Genomic DNA, 26,851 nt, shown 5'->3' on the forward strand with positions numbered 1-26,851 from the left:
GAGCAACATACTGCAGTGCGCAGGCGCCGGGAAAGGTCAGAGAGGCCCAGCGCCTGCGCACTGCAGTACTTTGCTCTGGCCTCAACAGGGCAGACAAAGTATGCCTGCGCCGGAGCCGCGGCGTGAAGACCAGAAGAGGACGTCATCTGATGAAGATGGGAGGCCCCGGACCGGACTGCGACACCCATCAGACCGGACCACAGCAGGACCGCCCCAGGGTGAGTATAATCTAACCTCTTTTTCTCATCTTTCAGGATACATCGGGGAATGCTGTAGATAAGCCCCTGATGCCGGTGGGCTTAGCTCACCCTCGATTTTGGGGGTGACAGGTTCCCTTTAAATGTCGTGATGAATCAGTCCTCAGTAAGCTCCTCAGCTCCCCCTAGTGGTGGATGCAGGGGGCCAGAATCTCATCATGTGAGCGGTACACAAGTGATTTTATTCTTCATATCAGAAAAATGGAGCCCTTACCCTATGATATGATGGCACGGGCAAGAAAAACATATAAAATATTACTTTAGGATTTATTTAGTCAACGTGTTCCCGAGTTGTTCCCTCACCTTGGCGGTGGTCTTGTCCTCATTGGTGTACTCCACAGGGCTGATGTCACAGTTAGATACTATTTTGGCAATGCCATATGCAGACTGGAAGTGAGCGCTCAGGCTCAGGGTGTACGGGATCTCTCCGATAGGCACCTGCGGGCGCGTGGCCGTCACACTGATAGGCTGGTCTGTGCCGGAATAAAAAGAAAAGAAGAAAAAGTGAGCGTGTGATAAATCGAAACAGAATGTGATTACCGGTATAAATCATCATCCGCCATCAGACATCATTCAGCATGACATCTGTAAGAAACTCATCAGCACCATGGTTGACAGTCCCCAAGATCATCCAATGTTACTTTCTGGGTTAATCACCCTTCACCTTCATAACCTCTGATTATTATCAATGTTATCCACCTTCATCACCCATGCAGATCCCGATACCATCACGTCTTCATTCACCATCATCATTATTATCATCCAGCTTCGTCACTGTTCTTCCCGATTTGTAATCATTCATTGCATCCATTATCAATTAGGCTTATCACATATTATCATCCACACTCATCATTTATAGACACCCATATGCCATGTTCTTCATCATATTTATCCTCCATTATTGAAATCAATTTTCCTCCTTATTCATCATCAATATTAATCTTCCTAATCATTTTCCATCACCGTTTTCATCTATCAACACATTTATAATCCTCATATGGGCACATGCTCACACCATCATCCTCTTCATATACCATTGTTGAAATCCTTCATCCTTCTTATCATCATTCATTATTATCATCATCATACAGTCCTCATCCTTCATTATTCACTAACATCAAACCTCATCATCTGTCATTATCACTCCTGAAGGATCATCACTACTATTCTTTAGGAGTGTCTCGAGGAGTTCCCTTAAAATCCTTGAGTACTATGGGCAGGTACATGTATTTTAATTTAGAAGAACATGATGATTTTCCGAGGTCTCACTGATACTTGGTTTATTACCTTTTGGGGTATATCTGGGGTTGAGGACAGCAGGAAGCACAAAACGAACGGCTCCGTCTGCCTCGAGTGGAAGCTCCCGCACATATTTTAAGGTCACTTCAGCCTCCTGACCAGGTGGAAGGTTACCGACATTGCAGCTGAAAACATCAGCAGAGCTCTCATCTTCTTCTAGGAGGAAAGCCTGGTGACCTTGTTTGATGGCCTCATCATAGGTCTTGTGAGCCTGGGAAATATGAGAAGAGGAGCTGTAAGATAACACATCAAGAAATTCAGGTTTTTCATTCAGTCCTATTGCCCCTGGTATATAACCTTTGCCCCCTCCAATGCCGTCTGCCTTTACTAACATGTGACAGAACGGCAGCCGGTGGTGCACAGCTCCCGGATACCAGCGCCTTCCTGTAATAGGAGCCACCGAGATAACAAGTTCATTCCTGACATTTCTTCCTCCTAAATCTTCCCCCATCACCTGTGAATGATATTACTGAAAGTGGAAGGAACCGAAGTAACTCAGCCATGAAGAGGAGACCCCGTAATGTTACAGATTGGGGTCACTGAATGCTGAGGAGCAGAGACGAGAAAAGTCACCAATGCTCTGCTGACTCCATAACTGCAGAGTTCAGACCTCCTCTGGTAATAACATCAGCACAAACACTGTGGCCCCGCCGGACGCTTCATGCAGCCTTACATCACCAAGCACAATACTGAGCGTCGGATGAAGTGGTGTAAAGCTGCCACCACTGGACTCTGGAGGAAACGTGTTCTGTGCAGAGACGGATCACACTTGTCTAGCTGGCATCTGATGGACGAGTCTTGGTGACTACCAGGGGAACGTTTTCCGCCTGACTGCATTGTGCCCGCTTTACAATTTGGTGGAGGAGGGAAAATGCCATGGGCTTGTTTTTCAGGGTTCGGCCTTGACCTCTTAGATCCAGTGAAGATAAATCTTAGTGCCTCTACATAATAGGAAGTAATGCACAATTATATGCTTGCAGTACTGAAGGAAGAGTTTTGGAAAGGGCCCTTTTCTTTTTTCCAGTATGACCGTGCTCCGTTCCATAAAGGACTGTTTAGGACACTAAATACCCAGTTATCAACAATCATCTAGAAAGTCGGTCAGGGCCTTCTTATACGTCCCTGTAGCTCTTCTGAATAGAGGAACGGCATAAGGTCTATACAAGACCATCTCCCACAGTCCCTTTATACTTTTGAGCTAAATTGTTTTTGAGCCACTAAAATGGCATATAGGACTCACACATGTACTCATTCCTTAATTTGTTACTCTGCTCTCACTCCTTCTCAATCATGCAATTCTAGGAGGTCTGCAAGCACGTACTGATCACAAAGATGAAACAAGGAGAAGAGAAGAGGACATATTCAGTAAACATGGCTGCTGAATTTGATGGTTAGAAATAAAACACTGACCACCAGTCATCATAACGTGTTTGCGGCAGAAATGTAAGCCTCCTTTTTACGTGACTCTTTTGTACTAAGTGATTTTTATATTTTACTTAAGACCACGATTAAACGTAATCCGGCTCTTCCTTGTAGGAACCCTATGCCTTCATAATATTATCTCAAAAAGCACTAAGAATTTACCTGTTCCTTCTCCTGAAGGTCGGCTACTATGGTCTTCCCCTCCACTGTGGCCTCAAAGCTGTAGACAGCAGAGTCTTCATCCATGGGGAACACAAAGACCGCCTCCACCGCCTTCTCCTCCTCATTCTTGTACTTGAGTGTTGCAGACACATCAGCCACAAAGCCTTTCACCTGGACGTCCACCGAGATCCCCTTCAGAGGAACTGCATGACCCAAAAAGAATGGATTCCTGAGACGGTCTACAACTACCTGACCCAACTCCACATGTTCATGTCTAGTCAGTAGCATTCTTACACTGTAATATTCAGCTCATTGTCAGGCGACCCTTGTTATAAAATGGGATGGCGCTAAGAAGGCGTGTAGAAGCTGTCGACACCCTACCTTGAAGACCTTATTGTTATATAATGCATTGTGGTCTTTTATATGCTGTTTTATCTGGTTTGTGGCCTGCAACAGTTGATTAGATGCCTGCCGACAGGGTTAACTATTGGGACCAGCCCATGGTGGGAGGAGTTATGTGGGCAAAAGGAACTTATTTCCTGCTGTTAGGCAAATAGGGAACAGTGTGGAGAAGGAAAAGCACTAGTGATGAGCGAGTGTGCTCGGTTCTCAAGTTTCTCTGAGCACGCTTGGGTGGTCTCAAGAGTATTTAGGTGTGCTCGGAGATTTAGTTTATGTCGACGCAGCTGCATGATTGGCGGATGGTAGAAAGCGTGAATACGTGTGGGGGTTGCCTGTTTGTTAGGGAATCCTGTTGTGATCCGGTGACCTTGGAGCCGCATGAAACTTTCTCTGGAGTAGGTGGTAACTGAACTGACCGCAAATCCTGATCTAACACCGCAACTAGAAGTAGCCGTGGGGTGTGCCTAACAAACCCTAGACACCTCGTCACAGCCGGAGGACTAAATACCCCTATAGATGGAAATAGGAATTCTACCTTGCCTCAGAGCAGAACTCCAAAGGATAGGCAGCCCCCCACGAATATTGACTGTGAGTAGGAGAGGAAAGACACACGCAGGCAGAAAACAGGATTTAGCAAAAGAGGCCACTCTAGCTAAATAGGAAAGGATAGGACAAAATACTAAGCGGTCAGTATTAAAACCCTTCCAAAAATATCCACAGCAGATAATACAAAAAATTCCACCATCTAACTAAAGACATGGAACGTGTATCTGCAACTCCTGAGAATCCAACTAGACTGAGTAAATACTGACACAATCAAAGCTGGACAAGAAAAAACAAATGAATAGCACTGAATTATCAAGCACACAGCATGTGTGCCACAGAAACAAAACCAGACACTTATCTTTGCTGATTTGGCAGCAAGGCAGGAGGAACCAGACAGGGGTCCAACACCTCCCAATAACCATGCACAACTGGCAAGGACAAATGAATCCTGCACACCTAAATACCCCAGTCAGAACTGCAATCAGCAGATACACCTGACCAGGACTGCAACCCAGGGACAACTGCATTACCACCTACAACCACCGGAGGGAGCCCAAAAGCAGAATTCACAACAGAATCCCCACATGTATTCAGGCTGTCTAGTAGCCACAAATCATGCAGCTGCGACGACAAAAACTAAATCTCTGAGCACACCAAAATACTCGGCGACCACCAGAGCATGCTCGGAGAAACTCGAGTAACGAGCATACTCGCTCATCCCTAAAAAGGACCTATGGCCTACTGTTCACAGACCTGCATTGTTTTATGGGTATATATATACACACACACACAATCTCTAGCAGCTCTCTATAACTTCGCAGGATAAAAGAGATTCTAGCTTAGGTAAAACATTTATTATTATTGGTATAATAAATTATACAAAAACAACATACAGAGAACAGGGTGGGAACAAACCTCCAAGAGAGGCAATATAATGTGGCTGGGTTACATCTGATCCATTACGATATGGAGTAATATCTACAGAGGTCTGCTAGGCTTAAACTGTTATGGGTAAGGTGTTGTTTACATGATTATTGAATAACGCGCTTAGTGCTAAAGTTAGTCTAAAGCAGTGTATATCGATAACGAACTAATATGCTAGCAGCATGTAGATACTCAATGCTCACAACAGGTACATTACCTCAAGGAGTTAATGTCACAAGACCACAGTGAAACCACCTGGGCAGATCCCTACGCCGTTTCGCTCACGCTTCTTCTGGGTGGTCTAATGATATACTATTTATAACATTTCTTTTTTTGTGGCATTTTTTTGGAATATTATGTCCCTTATGATTGAGGGATCAATATATATATATATATTTTTCTCTCATTTATCAATGTTTATTTATCTTGTATGCTCATATCTGTTCTACTCTACTTTGGAAAAAAATTATTACCATGATTTTTGGCACTTACGTATTTTGTCCTTTTTGCACTCTATGCACTTTTCCTTAGTAACATGTTTTAGATAGTTAGGGAGTCATCTTTGAACTTCAATAAAATGGAGTCAAGTGTGCATATGGGCATTGGATCTATGTGCTGGTGTTTACCTCCGGTTTCCGTGTGGGTGGTGCATTGACACATCACAGCAAGTGCACACTGTAACCTGTGCACGTAATCAGATGGTCCGGATGCATCACGATTGACGGCGCACATCTTAGTCCGCATGCGCTAAGTGGTCACAACTTCATTTGAGACGTCTTGCTCGGGTAACATATATACATGCAACATCTACAGTACTTGCACATCAGCTCCAGCCCTGAAGAAGGTACCCTAGTGAAACGTGCATTGGGGCAGAAGGGTGCACACTGGGGCATATGAGTAATGTACCAAACTTTTTTTCTTACATGCACAATCTGCATTTGCCATAGATATTTTTGCTGTCTGATCATACTATGCCTTTGCTTCTTGGATCCATATGATCTAAGTTCTTGATCCTATACTATGATTTTCTTATCCATTTTTTTTGCCGCACGTCATGTTATGGTCACACCTGCAACATTTTTTTACTCTTCTTATTTGATTGGTGTTGACCACTCATTGACATCCAGTTGTTGATAGTGATAAGAGATATACACATATCTATCTATCTATCTATCTATCTATCTATCTATCTATCTATCTATCTATCTATCTATCTATATATATATATACTGTATATATACACACACTAGATGGTGGCCCGATTCTAACGCATCGGGTATTCTAGAATATGTATGTATGTATGTATGTATGTATGTATATAGCAGCCACATAGTATATAGCACAGGCCACGTAGTATATAGGAGCCAGGTAGTACTTGGCAAACACGCAGTATATAACACAGCCACATAGTATATAACACAGCGCACGCAGTATATATAACACAGACCACGTAATATATAGCACAGCCCACGCAGTATATAACACTGCCCACGCAGTATATAACACAGGCCACGCAGTATATAACAGTGGCCACCAGTATATAACACAGCCCACACAGTATATAACACTGCCCACGTACGTAGTATATAACACAGCCCACGTAGTATATAACACAGCCCACGCAGTATATAACACAGCCCACATAATATATAGCACAGCCCACGTAGTATATAACACAGCCCACGCAGTATATAACACTGCCCATGTAGTATATAACACAGCCCAAGAAGTATATAACACAGCCCACGTAGTATATAACACTGCCTACATAGTTATATAACACAGCCCACGCAGTATATAACACTGCCCACGTAATATATAGCACAGCCCACATAGTATATAGCACAGCCCACGTAATATATAGCACAGCCCACACAGTATATAACACAGTCCACATAGTATATAACACAGCCCACGCAGTATATAACACAGCCCACGTAGTATATAACACAGCCCACGCAGTATATAACACAGCCCACGCAGTATATAACACTGGCCACGTAGTATATAGCAGTGTGGGCACCATATCCCTGCTAAAAAAATAATTAAAATAAAAAAACTATAATATAACGCTGGGAGCGTCACTCTGTCCGAAGCCTTTATAGACTGCGCAAGCGCCGGCGCAGTCTGGCCCCCACAGAGTAACGCTCCCAGGAGATCACGGTATGTGTAAGCACTGAACGCACACCGCGATCTCCACCGGAGAGTCAGGGATCGCCAGGAGGGTAAGTATATTCACCTGTCCCCCGTTCCAGCGCTGCGTGCGGCTCCGTCTCCCGGGTCCTCTGCTGTGACGTTCACAGTTCAGAGGGCGCGATAACGCGCTTAATGCGCGCCGGCGCCGCCCTCTGACGGACCAGTCACAGCCAGAGGAGCCAGTAGATGGCGGCGCGCAGCCGTGGAACGGGACAGACAGGTGAGTATAGCAAGTGCTGGGGGCCTGAGCTAGCGGTGACTCCGGCACCTGACCCCCACAGCGCGCCGGTGTCCCCGCCTGCTCAGGCCCCCCAGCACTCGGTGCCCATAGGTGAGTATGGTATTTTTTTTTTTTATATATGGCAGCAGCATACGGGGCATATACAATGGAGCATCTTATGGGGGGCATATAATACAATGGTACAATGGAGCATCTTATGGGGGGCATATAATACAATGGAGCATCTTATGGGGGGCATATAATACAATGGAGCATCTTATGGGGGGCATATAATACAATGGAGCATCTTATGGGGGGCATATAAAACAATGGAGCATCTTGTGGGGGGCATATAATACAATGGAGCATCTTATGGGGGGCATATAATACAATGGAGCATCTTATGGGGCCATCAACCATAATGGAGCAGTGTACGGGGGCATATATTATGGAGCATCTTATGGGGGCCATAAACCTTTATGGAGCAGTGTACGGGGGCATACACACTGGAGCATCTTATGGGGGCCATAAACCTTTATGGAGCAGTGTACGGGGGCATACACACTGGAGCGTCTTATGGGGGCCATAAACCTTTATGGAGCAGTGTACGGGGGCATACACACTAGAGCGTCTTATGGGGGCCATAAACCTTTATGGAGCATTGTACGGAGGCATACACTATGGAGCATCTTATGGGGGCCATAAACCTTTATGGAGCAGTGTACGGGGGCATACACTATGGAGCATCTTATGGGGGCCATCAACCATAATGGAGCAGCGTATGGGGCATATGGATGGGAGAAGCAAATTAAAGAATGGTGGCGCAGGAAGGGAGCAGCACATGACAGAACGGGGGTGCAGGATGGGAGCAGCACATGACAGAATAGGGCAGCACATGACAGAACGGGGGTGCAGGATGGAAGCAGCACATGACAGAACGGGGGTGCAGGATGGAAGCAGCACATGACAGAACGGGCGCAGGATGGGAGCAGCACATGACAGAACAGGGGCACAGGATGGGAGCAGCACATGACAGAACAGGGGCGCAGGATGGGAGCAGCACATGACAGAACGGGGGCACAGGATGGGAGCAGCACATGACAGAATGGAGGCGCAGGATGGGTGCAGAACATGTCAGAATGGAGGCGCAGGATGGGAGCAGCACATGTCACAATGGGGTCGCAGGATGGGAACAGCACATGACAGAATGGGGGCGCAGGATGGGTGCAACACATGACAGAATGGGGGCGCAAGATGGGTGCAACACATGGCAGGATGGGGGCGCAGGATGGGTGCAGCACATGACAGGATGGGGACGCAGGATGGAGCAGCACATGTCAGAATCGGGGTGCAGGATTGGTGCAGCACATGACAGGATGGGGGCGCAGGATGGAGCAGCTCATGACAGGATGGGGACGCAGGATGGGGACGCAGGATGGAGCAGCACATACCAGGATGGAGACCATATACCAATATAGATGCTCGCCACCCGGGCGTAGAACGGGTTCAATAGCTAGTAGTTATATACTCACCCGCCGGCGTCCAGCGAAGCTGTCTCGATGTGCGCGCTGCTGCCGCCAGCTTCCGTTCCCAGTGATGCATTGCGAAATTACCCAGATGGGTAATTTCTGGATAATTTCACAATGCATCGCTGGGAACGGAAGCTGGCGGCAGCCGCGTGCGCATCGGCGGACGACGGAAAGAGAGAATAGCAGGTTTTTCTTTTTTTATTATTTTTAACATTAGATTTTTAACATTAGATCTTTTTACTATTGATGCTGCATAGTAACGGAGTGCGTTACCCGCAGCATAACGTGGTCCGTTAGCGCTGCCATTAACCCTGTGTCAGCGCTGACTGGAGGGGAGTATGGAGCGGGCGCCGGGCACTGATTGGATGGAAGTAGGGAGGGACCAATTCTCGGCCGGACTTTGCCCGTCGCTGATTTGTGATTGCTAATTCCATAAAAAGTATAGTTTTTCACAATTGTTTGGACAGTTTCTGACTCATTTGGTCTCTTGTAGAATATACAGCTCTGGCAAGAATTAAGAGAGCACTGCACAGTTTTATAAAAACCAGCTTCTCTACATGTCTGACAGCCATTGCATTCCAGTGTCAGCTGTTGAAATCCAGCCAGAGTACACCTCATTCTACTTAATGTGCTTGTGATTAGGTGATCACCTGAACCAAATCTTATTTAACGAAGGAAAGTATAAAAAACCCTGCTGCGGTCTTCACAATCCTCTTGCAATAGGACAAGCTGGATGGCAAAACTAGTGCTAGTAATATCCCAAAAGTAAGAGAAATGAAAAAATAACTTAACCATGCCAAAGGAGTTGAAAAGAAAAAAAGTCTTGAGTGAGTAAAAGAAGGGCTGAATTCTGGCTTTACTAGCAGGGGGACACAGTGATCGTCATGTTGCCTCAATGCTTAAAATTTCTAGGACGGTAGTCCATAACAACAAGGTCAAGCAGCAGACATTGGGGACAACAAAGCTACAGACCGGCAGAGGGCACAAACGACTCTCCACTGACCGAGATGACCGTCATCTTTTTCGAATGTCACTCAGCAACCGCAGGATGGCATCAAGTGACCTACAAAAGGAATGGCAAATGGCAGCTGGGGTGAAGTGCACGGCAAGAACAGTTCGTAACAGGCTCCTAGGGGCAGGGCTTAAGTCATGTAAAGCTAGAAAAAAGTCTTTCAGCAATGAGAAGCAAAGGAGAGCCAAGGTGAAGTTTGCCAAAGACCATAATGATTGGACCATAAAAGACTGGAGTAAGGTAATCTTCTTTGAGGAGTCTAATTTTCAGCTTTGCCCAACACCTGGTCGTCTAATGGTTAGATTGAGACCTGGAGAGGCGTACAAGCCACAGTGTCTTGCATCTACTGTGAAATTTGGTGGAGGATCGGTGATAATCTGGGGATGCTTCAGCAAGGCTGGAATTGGGCAGGTTAAATCTTTGCGAAGGACGTATGAATCAAGCCGCATACAAGGTTATCTTGGAAAAACAGTTGATTCCTTCTGCTTAGGCAATGTCCCCAATTCTGAGGACTTTTTTTTTCCAGCAGGACAATGCGCCATGCCACACAGCTAGGTCAATCAATGTGTGGAAGAAGGACCACCACATCAAATTCCTGTCATGGCCAGCCCAACTTCCAGACCTAAACTCCATTGAAAACCTCTGGAATGTAATGAAGAGGAAGATGGATAGTCACAAGCCATCAAACAAAGAAGAACTGCTTACATTGTTGTACCAGGAGTGGCATAAGGTCACCCTAAAGCAATGTGAAAGACTGGTGGAAAGCATGCTGTGATTAAAGGGAACCTGTCACCCCAAAAATCGAAGATGAGCTGCGGCCACTGGCATCAGGGGCTTATCAACAGCATTCTGTAATGCTGTAGATAAGCCCCCGATGTAACCTGTAAGGTGAGAAAAATAAGTTATATTTTACTCACCCAGGGCCGGTCCGATCCGGTGGGTGTTGCAGTCCGGTCCGGGGCCTCCTATCTTCTTACGATCACGTCCTCTTCTTGTCTTCACTCTGCGGCTCTGGTGCAGACGTACTTTGTCTGCCCTGTTGAGGGCAGAGCAAAGTACTGCAGTGCGCAGGCGCTGGACCTCTCTGACCTTTCCCGGCGCGTGCGCACTGCAGTACTTTGCTCTGGCCTCAACGGGGCAGACAAAGTATGCCTGCGCCGGAGCTGCGGCGTGAAGGCAAGAAGAGGACGTCATCCTAAGAAGATAGGAGGCCCCGGTCCGGACTGCGATGCCCATCGGACCGGACCGCAGCGGGACCACCCCTGAGTGAGTATAATCTAACCTCTTTTTCTCATTTTTCAGGATACATCGGGGGCTTATCTACAGCATTACAGAATGCTGTTGATAAGCCCCTGATGCCAGTGGCCGCAGCTCATCTTCGATTTTTGGGGTGACAGGTTCCCTTTAAAAATCATGGTTATTCCACAAAATATTGATTTCTGAACTCTTCCTGAGTTAAAACATTAGTATGGTTGTTTTTAAATGATTATTAACTTGTTTTCTTTGCATTATTTGAGTTCTGCAAGCACTGCATTTTTTTGTTCTTTTGACTATTTCTCATTTTCTGAAAATAAATTCAAAATTTATTGCTTGGAAATTCGGAGACATGTTGTTAGTAGTTTATAGAATAAAAGAGCAATTTACATTTTACTCAAAAATATACCTGTAAAGACTAAAATCAGACAAACTGAAAATTTTGCAGTGGTCTCTTAATTTTTGCCAGAGCTGTATATTATGTTGGGTCTTCTTCTCTAACTATGACATTTATAGTCCTGAAATCCTTTTCTTCGGTAATTATGGAAGGAAGCAGCTGAGCAGGACTGTACTGCACATGATCGGCCAGGAGCACTGGACCTCCAGCAGGACCGATCCAATGGTCACTGGAGGTAAATAGAGCCTGGAGGGGCATCCTTTGGGGGCTGATATGTGTAAACTAGATGGTGGCCTGATTCTAACGCATCGGGTATTCTAGAATATGCATGGCCATGTAGTATATTGCTCAGCCCACGTAGTATATTGCTCAGCCCACGTAGTATATTGCCCAGCCACGTAGTATATTGCCCAGCCACGTAGTATATTGCCCAGCCACGTAGTATATTGCCCAGCCACGTAGTATATTGCCCAGCCACGTAGTATATTGCCCAGCCACGTAGTATATTGCCCAGCCACGTAGTATATTGCCCAGCCACGTAGTATATTGCCCAGCCACGTAGTATATTGCCCAGCCACGTAGTATATTGCCCAGCGACATAGTATATTGCCCAGTGACGTAGTATACAGCACAGAGCCACGTAGTATATTGCCCAGCCACATAGTATATTGCCCAGTGACGTAGTATATTGCCCAGTTATGTAGTATACAGCACAGAGCCACGTAGTATATTGCCCAGCTACGTAGTATATTGCCCAGCTACGTAGTATATTGCCCAGTCACGTACTATATTGCCCAGCTACGTAGTATACAGCACAGAGCCACGTAGTATATTGCCCAGCCACGTATGTCACAGGTTAAAAAATAACAAATAAACATACTCACCTAACGATCCGAGGGCCCTTTGTAGTTGAACATACTCACCATTCTGGTCGCTGCTCCTCAGCGTCCTGTCTCTCGGCCTCCTGGGATCCAACGGCGCTGTGTCGATGGGCGCATGGCTGCCGCCATCTTCCTTTCCCAGGATGCTTTGCGAAATTACCCAGATGACTTAGTGGTCTCGCGAGACTGCTAGGTCTTCTGGGTAATTTCGCAAAGCATCGCTGGGAAAGGAAGATGGCGGCGAGCGCCTCAGCGGACAATGGAGGGTGAGTATAGCAGTTTTTTTGTTTTTTTAACATTACTTTTTTTTAATATTGATGCCGCATAGGCAGCATCAATAGTAAAAGGTTGGGGACACACAGGGTTAATAGCGGCGGTAACGGAGTGCATTACCCGCGGCATAACGCGGTCCGTTACCGCCGGCATTAACCCTGAGTTAGCGGTGACCGGAGGGGAGTAAGGAGCGGGCACCGGGGAGAGTGACTGCGGGGAGCGGGGAGTATGGAGCGGGTGCCGGGGACACTGCGGGTAGTATGGAGCGGACACCAGGGACACTGCGGGGAGTGAGGAGTATGGAGCGGGCGCCGAGGACACTGCGGGGAGCGTGGAGTATGGAGCTGGCGCCAGGGACACTGCGGGGAGTAAGGAGCGGGCGCCGGGGACACTGCGGGGAGCGAGGAGTATGGAGCGGGTGCCGGGGACACTGCGGGGAGCGGGGAGTATGGAGCGGGCGCCGGCCACTGACTGTGGGGAGTAAGGAGCGGCCATTTTCTTCCGGACTGTGGCTGTCGCTGATTGGTCGTGGCTGTTTTGCGGCGACCAATCAGCGACTTGGATTTTCATGATAGACAGAGGCCACGACCAATGAATATCCGTGACAGACAGACAGAAGGACAGACAGAAGTGACCCTTAGACAATTATATAGTGGATATAGTTATCTTGACGTTAAACATATTGCAGTTATTTTAAGGCATGACGTTCACCAATAAAATATAATTTGGGGGTCACATACTGTGCATTTATTTGCAGTCAAAAACAAAAAAAAGTCTCACCGGGTTGTTTGGACTCAATCACGATAAGACCGCAACATGAATGAAGCAGCGGCATCTTTGCTCTTGTTCTGTAGGAAGATAAGACACAACTGTAGTCAGGAAGTCTCGGCAGAATCTCTGTGCTTCATCAGTTCTCTATCTCTGACCCCCATGATATTTATAGAAAAACGTCTTGTGTTGTACTCAGTGATTATCGTATGTGAATCACAACCAAGGAGATTAAAGAACACAAATATTCATGGCCCATGGTGTGCTAAAACTTTTTATTGATTGCCTTAGGCTGCCGTCACACTAGCAATATTTGGTCAGTATTTTACATTAGTATTTGTAGCCAAAACCAGGAGTGGAACAATTAGAGGAAAAGTATAATAGAAACATATGCACCACTTCTGCTTTTATCACCCACTCCTGGTTTTGGCTTACAAATACTGAGGTAAAATACTGACCAAATACTGCTAGTGTGACGGCAGCCTTAGGAAAAGACCCATTCTCCAAGCCCTAGCACAGACGATAGTGCAAAAAATATTCTGCAAGTGATAAAATAGTTTGTTTGTTTTTTTAAAGAGACACACATGCTGGAATCAGGGTCTCTATCCATACAGCATTCTGCTTTCAGATTGCATAGCAAAACCTCCTGATAGATTCCCTTTAATGCAAGGTTTAAGAAAATAATGGATTTTAGAAATGTATCTGAGGTTCAGGAAGGAGAATATGTTAGGGGCCTGGATGAATTATAAGGTTTCTTAGAATAATAGCTTCACATGATATTTTACTATTATAATTAGGTGCAGATGAGTGTAGAGTCTCTCATCCAAGAGAATCGGGTCAATTATGGAAATTACAATCTGATCAGAGTGTGATCCGCTTCTCTCGGATAAGGAGAAGATGAAGAAAAAAAATCTCCATTCTGTCAGTAAGTGGAAATCGGACTGCACTTGGATGTCATTCGAGTGCAGTCCGATGATTTCCCCAGACTGATTTTTTTGCATGGCCAAGTGCAATCCGAATATCACTCCGGCATGCAGCGATTTTCTTTCTCAGACAGTCTCTGTTTGAGGAAAAAAATCAGATATGTGCACGGCCGCATAGTGTAACATTGGTCCGAGTGTGATCCGATGTTTTGTTGGACCGCACATGGCCCGAAAATACGTTTGTCTCAACCTGTCCCTGGGACTCCTTCACATGTCCGTGTTTAAACAGGTATGTCAAAAACCGGTACCAGCGTTTTCCATCAGTGTGTTCGTTTTTACCATCCGTGTTTTTCCAGTATGGATAAAGACAGAAATTACAAAGCTTCTCCTATAATTTGCTATAATAAACACAGACTGTACATTGATGTTGTCCGTGTGCTGCACGTGTTCCTCACGGACCCATAGACTTGTATTGGCTTTTTGTCATCCGTGCTGCCGGAAACAAATGGACACGTCGCCATGTGTGTGGCACAGTCACTGTAAATACGTACATAGCAGCAGGTTATAATGGATACATGTGAAAAAAATGGATACCACACATACTGGAAACACGCACATGTGAAGGAGGCCTTAGGCCATGTTCACATGTTCAGTATTTTACCTCAGAATTTGTAAGCCAAAGGAGTGGAACAATCAGAGGAAAAGTATGATAGAAAGACGTCACCACTTCTGGGAATACACAGGCACATCAAGCCTAATGGTTCTTCTATGAAGATATAATTCTTTACTATCCCGTGAGGTGGTGGCTCTCAGGTAAGACGCTGGCGCGGTTGTTTAGTAAGTGCAGCACTTCCTCAGCTCTGATTATCTGCATGTACTGTATGCACAACCATTATATGTCTACAACCCTTGCATCTATCTACAGCCCAGCCCCTGGTTCCTCACAGAGGGGAGCTATGGCCGCTCTGCACAACCATTATATCTATCTACAGCCCAGCCCCTGGTTCCTCACAGAGGGGAGCTATGGCCGCTCTGCACAACCCTTGTATCTATCTACAGCCCAGTCCCTGATTCCTCACAGAGGGGAGCTATGGCCGCTCTGCACAACCCTTGTATCTATCTACAGCCCAGTCCCTGGTTCCTCACAGAGGGGAGCTATGGCCGCTCTGCACAGCCCTTGTATCTATCTACAGCCCAGTACCTGGTTCCTCACAGAGGGGAGCTATGGCCGCTCTGCACAACCCTTGCATCTATCTACAGCCCAGTCCCTGGTTCCTCACAGAGGGGAGCTATGGCCGCTCTGCACAACCATTATATCTATCTACAGCCCAGTCCCTGGTTCCTCACAGAGGGGAGCTATGGCCGCTCTGCACAACCATTATATCTATCTACAGCCCAGTCCATGGTTCCTCACAGAGGGGAGCTATGGCCGCTCTGCACAGCCCTTGCATCTATCTACAGCCCAGTCCATGGTTCCTCACAGAGGGGAGCTATGGCCGCTCTGCACAGCCCTTGTATCTATCTACAGCCCAGTCCCTGGTTCCTCACAGAGGGGAGCTATGGCCGCTCTGCACAACCCTTGTATCTATCTACAGCCCAGTCCCTGGTTCCTCACAGAGGGAAGCTATGGCCGCTCTGCACAACCCTTGTATCTATCTACAGCCCAGCCCCTGGTTCCTCACAGAGGGGAGCTATGGCCGCTCTGCACAACCATTATATCTATCTACAGCCCAGTCCCTGGTTCCTCACAGAGGGGAGCTATGGCCGCTCTGCACAACCCTTGCATCTATCTACAGCCCAGCCCCTGGTTCCTCACAGAGGGGAGCTATGGCCGCTCTGCACAACCATTATATCTATCTACAGCCCAGTCCCTGGTTCCTCACAGAGGGGAGCTATGGCCGCTCTGCACAACCATTATATCTATCTACAGCCCAGTCCCTGGTTCCTCACAGAGGGGAGCTATGGCCGCTCTGCACAACCATTATATCTATCTACAGCCCAGTCCCTGGTTCCTCACAGAGGGGAGCTATGGTCGCTCTGCACAGCCTTTGTATCTATCTACAGCCCAGTCCCTGGTTCCTCACAGAGGGGAGCTATGGCCGCTCTGCACAACCCTTGTATCTATCTACAGCCCAGTCCCTGGTTCCTCACAGAGGGGAGCTATGGCCGCTCTGCACAGCCCTTGTATCTATCTACAGCCCAGTCCCTGGTTCCTCACAGAGGGAAGCTATGGCCGCTCTGCACAACCCTTGTATCTATCTACAGCCCAGTCCCTGGTTCCTCACAGAGGGGAGCTATGGCCGCTCTGCACAACCATTATATCTATCTACAGCCCAGTCCCTGGTTCCTCACAGAGGGGAGCTATGGCCGCTCTGCACAGCCCTTGCATCTATCTACAGCCCAGTCCCTGGTTCCTCACAGAGGGGAGCTATGGCCGCTCTGCACAACCCTTGTATCTATCTACAGCCCAGTCCCTGGTTCCTCACAGAGGGGAGCTATGGCCGCTCTGCACAACCCTTGTATCTATCCTCAGCCCAGTCCCTGGTTCCTCACAGAGGGGAGCTATGGCCGCTCTGCACAACCCTTGTATCTATCCTCAGCCCAGTCCCTGGTTCCTCACAGAGGGGAGCTATGGCCGCTCTGCACAACCATTATATCTATCTACAGCCCAGTCCCTGGTTCCTCACAGAGGGGAGCTATGGCCGCTCTGCACAGCCCTTGCATCTATCTACAGCCCAGTCCCTGGTTCCTCACAGAGGGGAGCTATGGCCGCTCTGCACAACCCTTGTATCTATCTACAGCCCAGTCCCTGGTTCCTCACAGAGGGGAGCTATGGCCGCTCTGCACAACCCTTGTATCTATCTACAGCCCAGTCCCTGGTTCCTCACAGAGGGGAGCTATGGCCGCTCTGCACAACCCTTGTATCTATCTACAGCCCAGTCCCTGGTTCCTCACAGAGGGGAGCTATGGCCGCTCTGCACAACCCTTGTATCTATCCTCAGCCCAGTCCCTGGTTCCTCACAGAGGGGAGCTATGGCCGCTCTGCACAACCCTTGTATCTATCTACAGCCCAGTCCCTGGTTCCTCACAGAGGGGAGCTATGGCCGCTCTGCACAACCCTTGTATCTATCTACAGCCCAGTACCTGGTTCCTCACAGAGGGGAGCTATGGCCGCTCTGCACAACCCTTGTATCTATCTACAGCCCAGTCCCTGGTTCCTCACAGAGGGGAGCTATGGCCGCTCTGCACAGCCCTTGCATCTATCTACAGCCCAGTCCCTGGTTCCTCACAGAGGGAAGCTATGGCCGCTCTGCACAACCCTTGTATCTATCTACAGCCCAGTCCCTGGTTCCTCACAGAGGGGAGCTATGGCCGCTCTGCACAACCCTTGTATCTATCTACAGCCCAGTCCCTGGTTCCTCACAGAGGGGAGCTATGGCCGCTCTGCACAGCCCTTGTATCTATCTACAGCCCAGTCCCTGGTTCCTCACAGAGGGGAGCTATGGCCGCTCTACACAACCCTTGTATCTATCCTCAGCCCAGTCCCTGGTTCCTCACAGAGGGGAGCTATGGCCGCTCTGCACAACCCTTGTATCTATCTACAGCCCAGTCCCTGGTTCCTCACAGAGGGGAGCTATGGCCGCTCTGCACAACCCTTGTATCTATCTACAGCCCAGTCCCTGGTTCCTCACAGAGGGAAGCTATGGCCGCTCTGCACAGCCCTTGTATCTATCTACAGCCCAGTCCCTGGTTCCTCACAGAGGGGAGCTATGGCCGCTCTGCACAGCCCTTGTGTCTATCTACAGCCCAGTCCCTGGTTCCTCACAGAGGGGAGCTATGGCCGCTCTGCACAGCCCTTGTATCTATCTACAGCCCAGTCCCTGGTTCCTCACAGAGGGGAGCTATGGCCGCTCTGCACAGCCCTTGTATCTACAGCCCAGTCCCTGGTTCCTCACAGAGGGGAGCTATGGCCGCTCTGCACAGCCCTTGTGTCTATCTACAGCCCAGTCCCTGGTTCCTCACAGAGGGGAGCTATGGCCGCTCTGCACAGCCCTTGCATCTATCTACAGCCCAGTCCCTGGTTCCTCACAGAGGGAAGCTATGGCCGCTCTGCACAACCCTTGTATCTATCTACAGCCCAGTACCTGGTTCCTCACAGAGGGGAGCTATGGCCGCTCTGCACAGCCCTTGTATCTATCTACAGCCCAGTCCCTGGTTCCTCACAGAGGGGAGCTATGGCCGCTCTGCACAGCCCTTGTGTCTATCTACAGCCCAGTCCCTGGTTCCTCACAGAGGGGAGCTATGGCCGCTCTGCACAACCCTTGTATCTATCTACAGCCCAGTCCCTGGTTCCTCACAGAGGGGAGCTATGGCCGCTCTGCACAACCCTTGTATCTATCTACAGCCCAGTCCCTGGTTCCTCACAGAGGGAAGCTATGGCCGCTCTGCACAGCCCTTGTATCTATCTACAGCCCAGTCCCTGGTTCCTCACAGAGGGGAGCTATGGCCGCTCTGCACAGCCCTTGTGTCTATCTACAGCCCAGTCCCTGGTTCCTCACAGAGGGGAGCTATGGCCGCTCTGCACAGCCCTTGTATCTATCTACAGCCCAGTCCCTGGTTCCTCACAGAGGGGAGCTATGGCCGCTCTGCACAGCCCTTGCATCTATCTACAGCCCAGTCCCTGGTTCCTCACAGAGGGAAGCTATGGCCGCTCTGCACAACCCTTGTATCTACAGCCCAGTCCCTGGTTCCTCACAGAGGGGAGCTATGGCCGCTCTGCACAACCCTTGTATCTACAGCCCAGTCCATGGTTCCTCACAGAGGGGAGCTATGGCCGCTCTGCACAACCCTTGCATCTATCTACAGCCCAGTCCCTGGTTCCTCACAGAGGGGAGCTATGGCCGCTCTGCACAACCCTTGCATCTATCTACAGCCCAGTCCCTGGTTCCTCACAGAGGGAAGCTATGGCCGCTCTGCACAACCCTTGTATCTATCTACAGCCCAGTCCCTGGTTCCTCACAGAGGGGAGCTATGGCCGCTCTGCACAACCCTTGTATCTATCTACAGCCCAGTCCCTGGTTCCTCACAGAGGGGAGCTATGGCCGCTCTGCACAGCCCTTGTATCTATCTACAGCCCAGTCCCTGGTTCCTCACAGAGGGGAGCTATGGCCGCTCTGCACAACCCTTGCATCTATCTACAGCCCAGTCCCTGGTTCCTCACAGAGGGGAGCTATGGCCGCTCTGCACAGCCCTTGCATCTATCTACAGCCCAGTCCCTGGTTCCTCACAGAGGGAAGCTATGGCCGCTCTGCACAACCCTTGTACCTATCTACAGCCCAGTCCCTGGTTCCTCACAGAGGGGAGCTATGGCCGCTCTGCACAGCCCTTGCATCTATCTACAGCCCAGTCCCTGGTTCCTCACAGAGGGGAGCTATGGCCGCTCTGCACAACCCTTGTATCTATCTACAGCCCAGTCCCTGGTTCCTCACAGAGGGGAGCTATGGCCGCTCTGCACAACCCTTGCATCTATCTACAGCCCAGTCCCTGGTTCCTCACAGAGGGGAGCTATGGCCGCTCTGCACAACCCTTGTATCTATCCTCAGCCCAGTCCCTGGTTCCTCACAGAGGGGAGCTATGGCCGCTCTGCAAAACCCTTGCATCTATCTACAGCCCAGTCCCTGGTTCCTCACAGAGGGGAGCTATGGTCGCTCTGCACAACCCTTGTATCTATCTACAGCCCAGTCCCTGGTTCCTCACAGAGGGGAGCTATGGCCGCTCTGCACAACCCTTGTACCTATCTACAGCCCAGTCCCTGGTTCCTCACAGAGGGAAGCTATGGCCGCTCTGCACAGCCCTTGTATCTATCTACAGCCCAGTCCCTGGTTCCTCACAGAGGGAAGCTATGGCCGCTCTGCACAGCCCTTGTGTCTATCTACAGCCCAGTCCCTGGTTCCTCACAGAGGGGAGCTATGGCCGCTCTGCACAACCCTTGTATCTACAGCCCAGTCCATGGTTCCTCACAGAGGGGAGCTATGGCCGCTCTGCACAACCCTTGTATCTATCTACAGCCCAGTACCTGGTTCCTCACAGAGGGGAGCTATGGCCGCTCTGCACAACCCTTGTATCTATCTACAGCCCAGTCCCTGGTTCCTCACAGAGGGAAGCTATGGCCACTCTGCACAGCCCTTGCATCTATCTACAGCCCAGTCCCTGGTTCCTCACAGAGGGAAGCTATGGCCGCTCTACACAACCCTTGTACCTATCTACAGCCCAGTCCCTGGTTCCTCACAGAGGGGAGCTATGGCCGCTCTGCACAGCCCTTGCATCTATCTACAGCCCAGTCCCTGGTTCCTCACAGAGGGGAGCTATGGCCGCTCTGCACAACCCTTGTATCTATCTACAGCCCAGTCCCTGGTTCCTCACAGAGGGAAGCTATGGCCGCTCTGCACAGCCCTTGTATCTATCTACAGCCCAGTCCCTGGTTCCTCACAGAGGGGAGCTATGGCCGCTCTGCACAACCCTTGTATCTATCTACAGCCCAGTCCCTGGTTCCTAACAGAGGGAAGCTATGGCCGCTCTGCACAACCCTTGTATCTATCCTCAGCCCAGTCCCTGGTTCCTCACAGAGGGGAGCTATGGCCGCTCTGCACAACCCTTGTATCTATCTACAGCCCAGTCCCTGGTTCCTCACAGAGGGGAGCTATGGCCGCTCTGCACAGCCCTTGTATCTATCTACAGCCCAGTCCATGGTTCCTCACAGAGGGAAGCTATGGCCGCTCTGCACAACCCTTGTATCTATCTACAGCCCAGTACCTGGTTCCTCACAGAGGGGAGCTATGGCCGCTCTGCACAACCCTTGCATCTATCTACAGCCCAGTCCCTGGTTCCTCACAGAGGGGAGCTATGGCCGCTCTGCACAACCCTTGTATCTATCTACAGCCCAGTCCCTGGTTCCTCACAGAGGGGAGCTATGGCCGCTCTGCACAACCCTTGTATCTATCTACAGCCCAGTCCCTGGTTCCTCACAGAGGGGAGCTATGGCCGCTCTATGTGCTACTTCAGCTTCTCCAGGCTGCGGCTGCAGAGAAGAAGGAGGTCAGGGTATATATTGTATATCCTCAGCTCTGTGCCATAGTACGCTTCTATCTGCTCCTGACAGGAACACCTCACCCATCGTCTCCTCCCATGTAAGGTGGCAGGCGTCCATGTGAAGAGTTGATATGATTTTCATCTCTAGTTTCTTCCAGATGTTTCCTGATAATCACCAGACCACTATTTAAGCACCACTCCGGTGTTTTTTGTTTTTATTCACGGCTGAAGTTATATCACTTATGTGCCATGCTTGCCCTATGTCGTATCCTTACCAAGTCGCCGTCTTCTTCCGTTATCGTGGTTTTCTGCACACTGTGACCTGCCGGATCTCTCCAGTGTTTGCTGGGCGAGTCGGAGGTCACATTTCAATGTAAGACTAAGAGAACCAGAACGAGGTGTCATAGACTGAGGCTATGTGCACACTTTGCAGATTCCACTGCGGATTTTTCCGCAGCGGAATTGCAAAATCCGCAGTGAAAACCCATCGCGGTTTTTACTGCGGATTTATCGCGGTTTTTACTGCGTTTTCTTCTGCGGATTTTCAACTGCAGTTTTCTATTGGAGCAGCTGAAAATCCGCAGAAAAGAAGTGACATGCTGCGGAATGTAATCCGCAGCGTTTCCGCGCGGATTTTTCTGCAGCATGTGCACAGCGTTTTTTGTTTCCCATAGGTTTACAGTGAAATGTAAACTCATGGGAAACTGCTGCGGATCCGCAGCGGTCAAATCCGCTGCGGATCCGCAGCAAAATCCGCAAAGTGTGAATATAGCCTAAGTCCACGTTCACACGTTCAGTATTCGGTGAGATTTTTACCTCAGTATTTGCATACCTCCCAACTTTTGAAGAAGGCAAAGAGGGACAAAGCTGCGACAAATTTTAGGCCACGCCTCTAACCTCACCCATTTCACAACTAGTCACACCCATATCCACACCCCAACCACACCCATTTAGTACTGCTGATCACACTGTTTCATAAACAATGATTATAAACAAAAAAATATGGCCACACATGATGCTCAATACTGTATAATGGCCACACAGTGCTCCATACTGTATAATGGCCACACAGTGTTCCATACTGTATAATGGCCCTACATGATGCTCAATACTGTATAATGGCCACACAGTTATCCATACTGTATAATGGACACACATGATGCTCCAAGCTGTATAATGGCCACAGTGCTCCATACTGTATAATGGGCCCACATGATGCTCACTACTGTATAATGGCCACAGTGCTCCATACTGTATAATGGCCCCACATGATGCTCAATACTGTATAATGGCCCCACAGTGCTCCATACTGTATATAGGCCACACATGATGCTCCATACTGTATAAAGGCCACACAGATCTCCATACTGTATAATGGCCCCACATGTTGCTCAATACTGTATAATGGCCCCACATGATGCTCTATACTGTATAATGGCCCCACATGATGCTCAATACTGTATAATGACCCCACATGATGCTCAATACTGTATAATGGCCACACATTGCTCCATACTGTATAATGGCCACACATGATGCTCCATACTGTATAATGGCCCCACATGATGCTGCGTACAGTATAATGGCCCCACATGATGCTCAATACTGTATAATGGCCACAGTGCTCCATACTGTAAAATGGCGACACATGATGCTCAATACTGTATAATGGCCACACATGATGCTCAATACTGTATAATGGCCCACATGATGCTGCGTACACTATAATGGCCCCACATGATGCTGCATACAGTATAATGGGCCAACATGATGCCCCTTACAGTATAATGGCCCCACATGATGCTCCATACTGTATAATGGCCCCACATGATGCTGCGTACAGTATAATGGCCCCACATGATGCTCCATACTGTATAATGGCCCCACATGATGCTGCGTACAGTATAATGGCCCCACATGATGCGCTATACTGTATAATGGCCCCACATGATGCTGTGTACAGTATAATGGCCCCACATGATGCTGGGTACAGTATAATGGCCCCACATGATGCTGGGTACAGTATACCGTAATTACCCCACACGATGCTCGGTACAGTATAATGGCCCCACATGATGCTCAATACTGTATAATGGCCACAGTGCTCCATACTGTAAAATGGCCACACATGATGCTCAATACTGTATAATGGCCCCACATGATGCTCAATACTGTATAATGGCCACACATTGCTCCATACTGTATAATGGCCACACATGATGCTCCATACTGTATAATGGCCCCACATGATGCTGCGTACAGTATAATGGCCCCACATGATGCTCAATACTGTATAATGGCCACAGTGCTCCATACTGTAAAATGGCCACACATGATGCTCAATACTGTATAATGGCCACACATGATGCTCAATACTGTATAATGGCCCACATGATGCTGCGTACACTATAATGGCCCCACATGATGCTGCATACAGTATAATGGGCCAACATGATGCCCCTTACAGTATAATGGCCCCACATGATGCTCCATACTGTATAATGTGTTGTGAATTCTGTTGTCGGGCTCCCTCCTGTGGTCATGAATGGTACTTCGGCTGGTTCTGTCCATGGACTTCCTCTGGTGGGTGTTTCTGAGTTTCCTTCCACAGGTGACGAGGTTAATTCGTTAGCTGCTGCTCTATTTAACTCCACTTAGATCTTTGCTCCATGCCACCTGTCAATGTTCCAGTATTGGTCTAGTTCACTCCTGGATCGTTCTTGTGACCTGTGTTCCCAGCAGAAGCTAAGTTCCAGCTTGTATTTCTTTGGTTTGCTATTTTTCTGTCCAGCTTGCTATTTTTATTGTTGTCTTGCTTGCTGGAAGCTCTGGGACGCAGAGGGAGCGCCTCCGCACCGTGAGTCGGTGCGGAGGGTCTTTTTGCGCCCTCTGCGTGGTCTTTTTGTAGGTTTTTGTGCTGACCGCAAAGTAACCTTTCCTATCCTCGGTCTGTTCAGTAAGTCGGGCCTCACTTTGCTAAATCTATTTCATCTCTGTGTTTGTATTTTCATCTTTACTCACAGTCATTATATGTGGGGGGCTGCCTTTTCCTTTGGGGAATTTCTCTGAGGCAAGGTAGGCTTTATTTTTCTATCTTCAGGGCTAGCTAGTTCCTTAGGCTGTGCCGAGTTGCATAGGGAGCGTTAGGCGCAATCCACGGCTATTTCTAGTGTGTTTGATAGGATTAGGGATTGCGGTCAGCAGAGTTCCCACATCCCAGAGCTCGTCCTTATTTTCAGTAACTATCAGGTCATTCCGTGTGCTCTTAACCACCAGGTCCATTATTGTCCTGACCACCAGGTCATAACAATAATGGCTCCACATGATGCTGCGTACAGTATAATGGCCCCACATGATGCTCCATACTGTATAATGGCCCCAGATGATGCTGCGTACAGGATAATGGCCCCACATGATGCTCCATACTGTATAATGGCCCCACATGATGCAGGGTACAGTATAATGGCCCCACATGATGCTGGGTAACGTATAATGGCCCCACATGATGCTGAGTACAGTATAATGGCCCCACAAGATGCTGGGTACAGTATAATTACCCCACACGATGCTGGGTACAGTATAATGGCCCCACATGATGCTCAATACTGTATAATGGCCACAGTGCTCCATACTGTAAAATGGCCACACATGATGCTCAATACTGTATAATTGCCACACATGATGCTCAATACTGTATAATGGCTTACATGATGCTGCGTACACTATAATGGCCCCACATGATGCTCCATACTGTATAATGGCCCCACATGATGCTGCGTACAGTATAATGACCCCACATAATGCTCAATACTGTATAATGGCCCCACATGATCCTGCGTACAGTATAATGGCCCCACATGATGCTCCATACTGTATAATGGCCCCACATGATGCAGGGTACAGTATAATGGCCCCACATGATGCTGGGTACAGTATAATGGCTCCACATGATGCTGGGTACAGTATAATGGCCCCACATGATGCTGGGTACAGTATAATTACCCCACACGATGCTGGGTACAGTATAATGGCCCCACATGATGCTGGGTAAAGTATAATGGCCCCACATGATGCTGGGTACAGTATAATGGCCCCACATGATGCTGGGTACAGTATAATGGCCCCACATGATGCTGGGTACAGTATAATGGTCATACATTTACCCCACTCCCATCATTGCCTTCTCCCCAACCCCTTCTCCATCACCACACACACACACACACCTCTCACCACGCTCCCTCGCAGCAGCCAGCAGCATCCTCTCCTGCGGCGCTGAATTATGTCATCCAGCCGCGCCACGCTGTTGACTGCTCACGTCGCTGTAGCTCTGGTACGCCACTGATAAAGACCTCTCTGTATCTCCTGTCCAAGTCAGTGTCAGAGCGAGGATCAATATCTGTGATCCCTGACTCCTCCCCTCCTGTGACCTCATCACAGGTCCTGTGCGCACAGAGCAGCCATCCCGATGTTGTACAAAAGCTGCAGAGGAAGTTTCCAGATATCTCTTAGCAACCAGTCTGTGAATAATGGATCACAGTGCAGTGCGGGAAAAGTAAGATCCCGGCTGTGACAGCTGGACAGAGTCTCTAAATCGGGACAGTCCCGCTGGATCTGGGACGGTTGGGAGGTATGGTACTTGTAAGTCAAAACCAGGAGTGGGTGATAAATACAGAAGTGGTGATGTGTTTTTATTATACTTTTCCTCTGATTGTTCTACTCCTGGTTTTGGCTTATAAATACAGATGTAAAAAAACTCACCAAATACTCAACATGTACACCTGGCCTAAGGCCTCATTCACTCCTCAGCTTTTCACGTATGAGTGCTATCTGTTTTGATATGGATAGCACTCGTGACTATGACAGTCTATGTCAGGGGTGTCAAACTGCATTCCTCGAGGGCCGCAAACCATGAGTGTTTTCAAGATTTCCTTAGCTTTGCACTAGGTGCTGTAATCATTATGTGTTTAGGTGATTAAATTATCACCTGTGCAGTACAAGGAAATCCTGAAAACATGACCTGTTTGCAGCCCTTGAGGAATGCAGTTTGACACCCCTGGTCTATATGGTTCACACATCTTTGATTTTTTTTTGTCGACCAGGTGGTCTGTGCAAAATTGCAGAGACGTGTTTGATTTTGATGAAATAGGCAATGCAAGTCTAGTTGTTCGTGAAAAAAAAAATTGGACAATACTTGGATACCATCTGAGTGCTGTCTGTTTTTCTGTTTTTGGGCTCATACCCATTTGCGAGAAAAACGGAAGAGTGCAATCCGATAAAAAAAAATAAAAAAAATAAAA

General features: G+C 48.5%; 1 protein-coding gene across 8 annotated transcripts in view; it reads right to left on the reverse strand.

The window, feature by feature from the left end:
• The window catches only part of LOC138662455 (von Willebrand factor A domain-containing protein 5A-like), a 287,253-nt gene that overhangs the window by 157,491 nt on the left and 102,911 nt on the right, over window positions 1–26,851 (reverse strand). For all 8 annotated transcript variants that reach the window (XM_069748157.1, XM_069748173.1, XM_069748132.1 and 5 more), the window contains exons 2-5: window positions 13,555–13,622; window positions 3,141–3,343; window positions 1,545–1,767; window positions 561–730 (exon numbers count right to left, since the gene is read on the reverse strand). In XM_069748157.1, coding sequence (XP_069604258.1) covers window positions 561–730; window positions 1,545–1,767; window positions 3,141–3,343; window positions 13,555–13,609 — 651 coding nt within the window. In that variant the 5' untranslated portion in view covers window positions 13,610–13,622. The remainder of the gene's footprint in view (window positions 1–560; window positions 731–1,544; window positions 1,768–3,140; window positions 3,344–13,554; window positions 13,623–26,851) is intronic.

This window comes from Ranitomeya imitator, chromosome 1 (assembly GCF_032444005.1).
Source record: "Ranitomeya imitator isolate aRanImi1 chromosome 1, aRanImi1.pri, whole genome shotgun sequence".
NCBI lineage: Eukaryota > Metazoa > Chordata > Amphibia > Anura > Dendrobatidae > Ranitomeya > Ranitomeya imitator.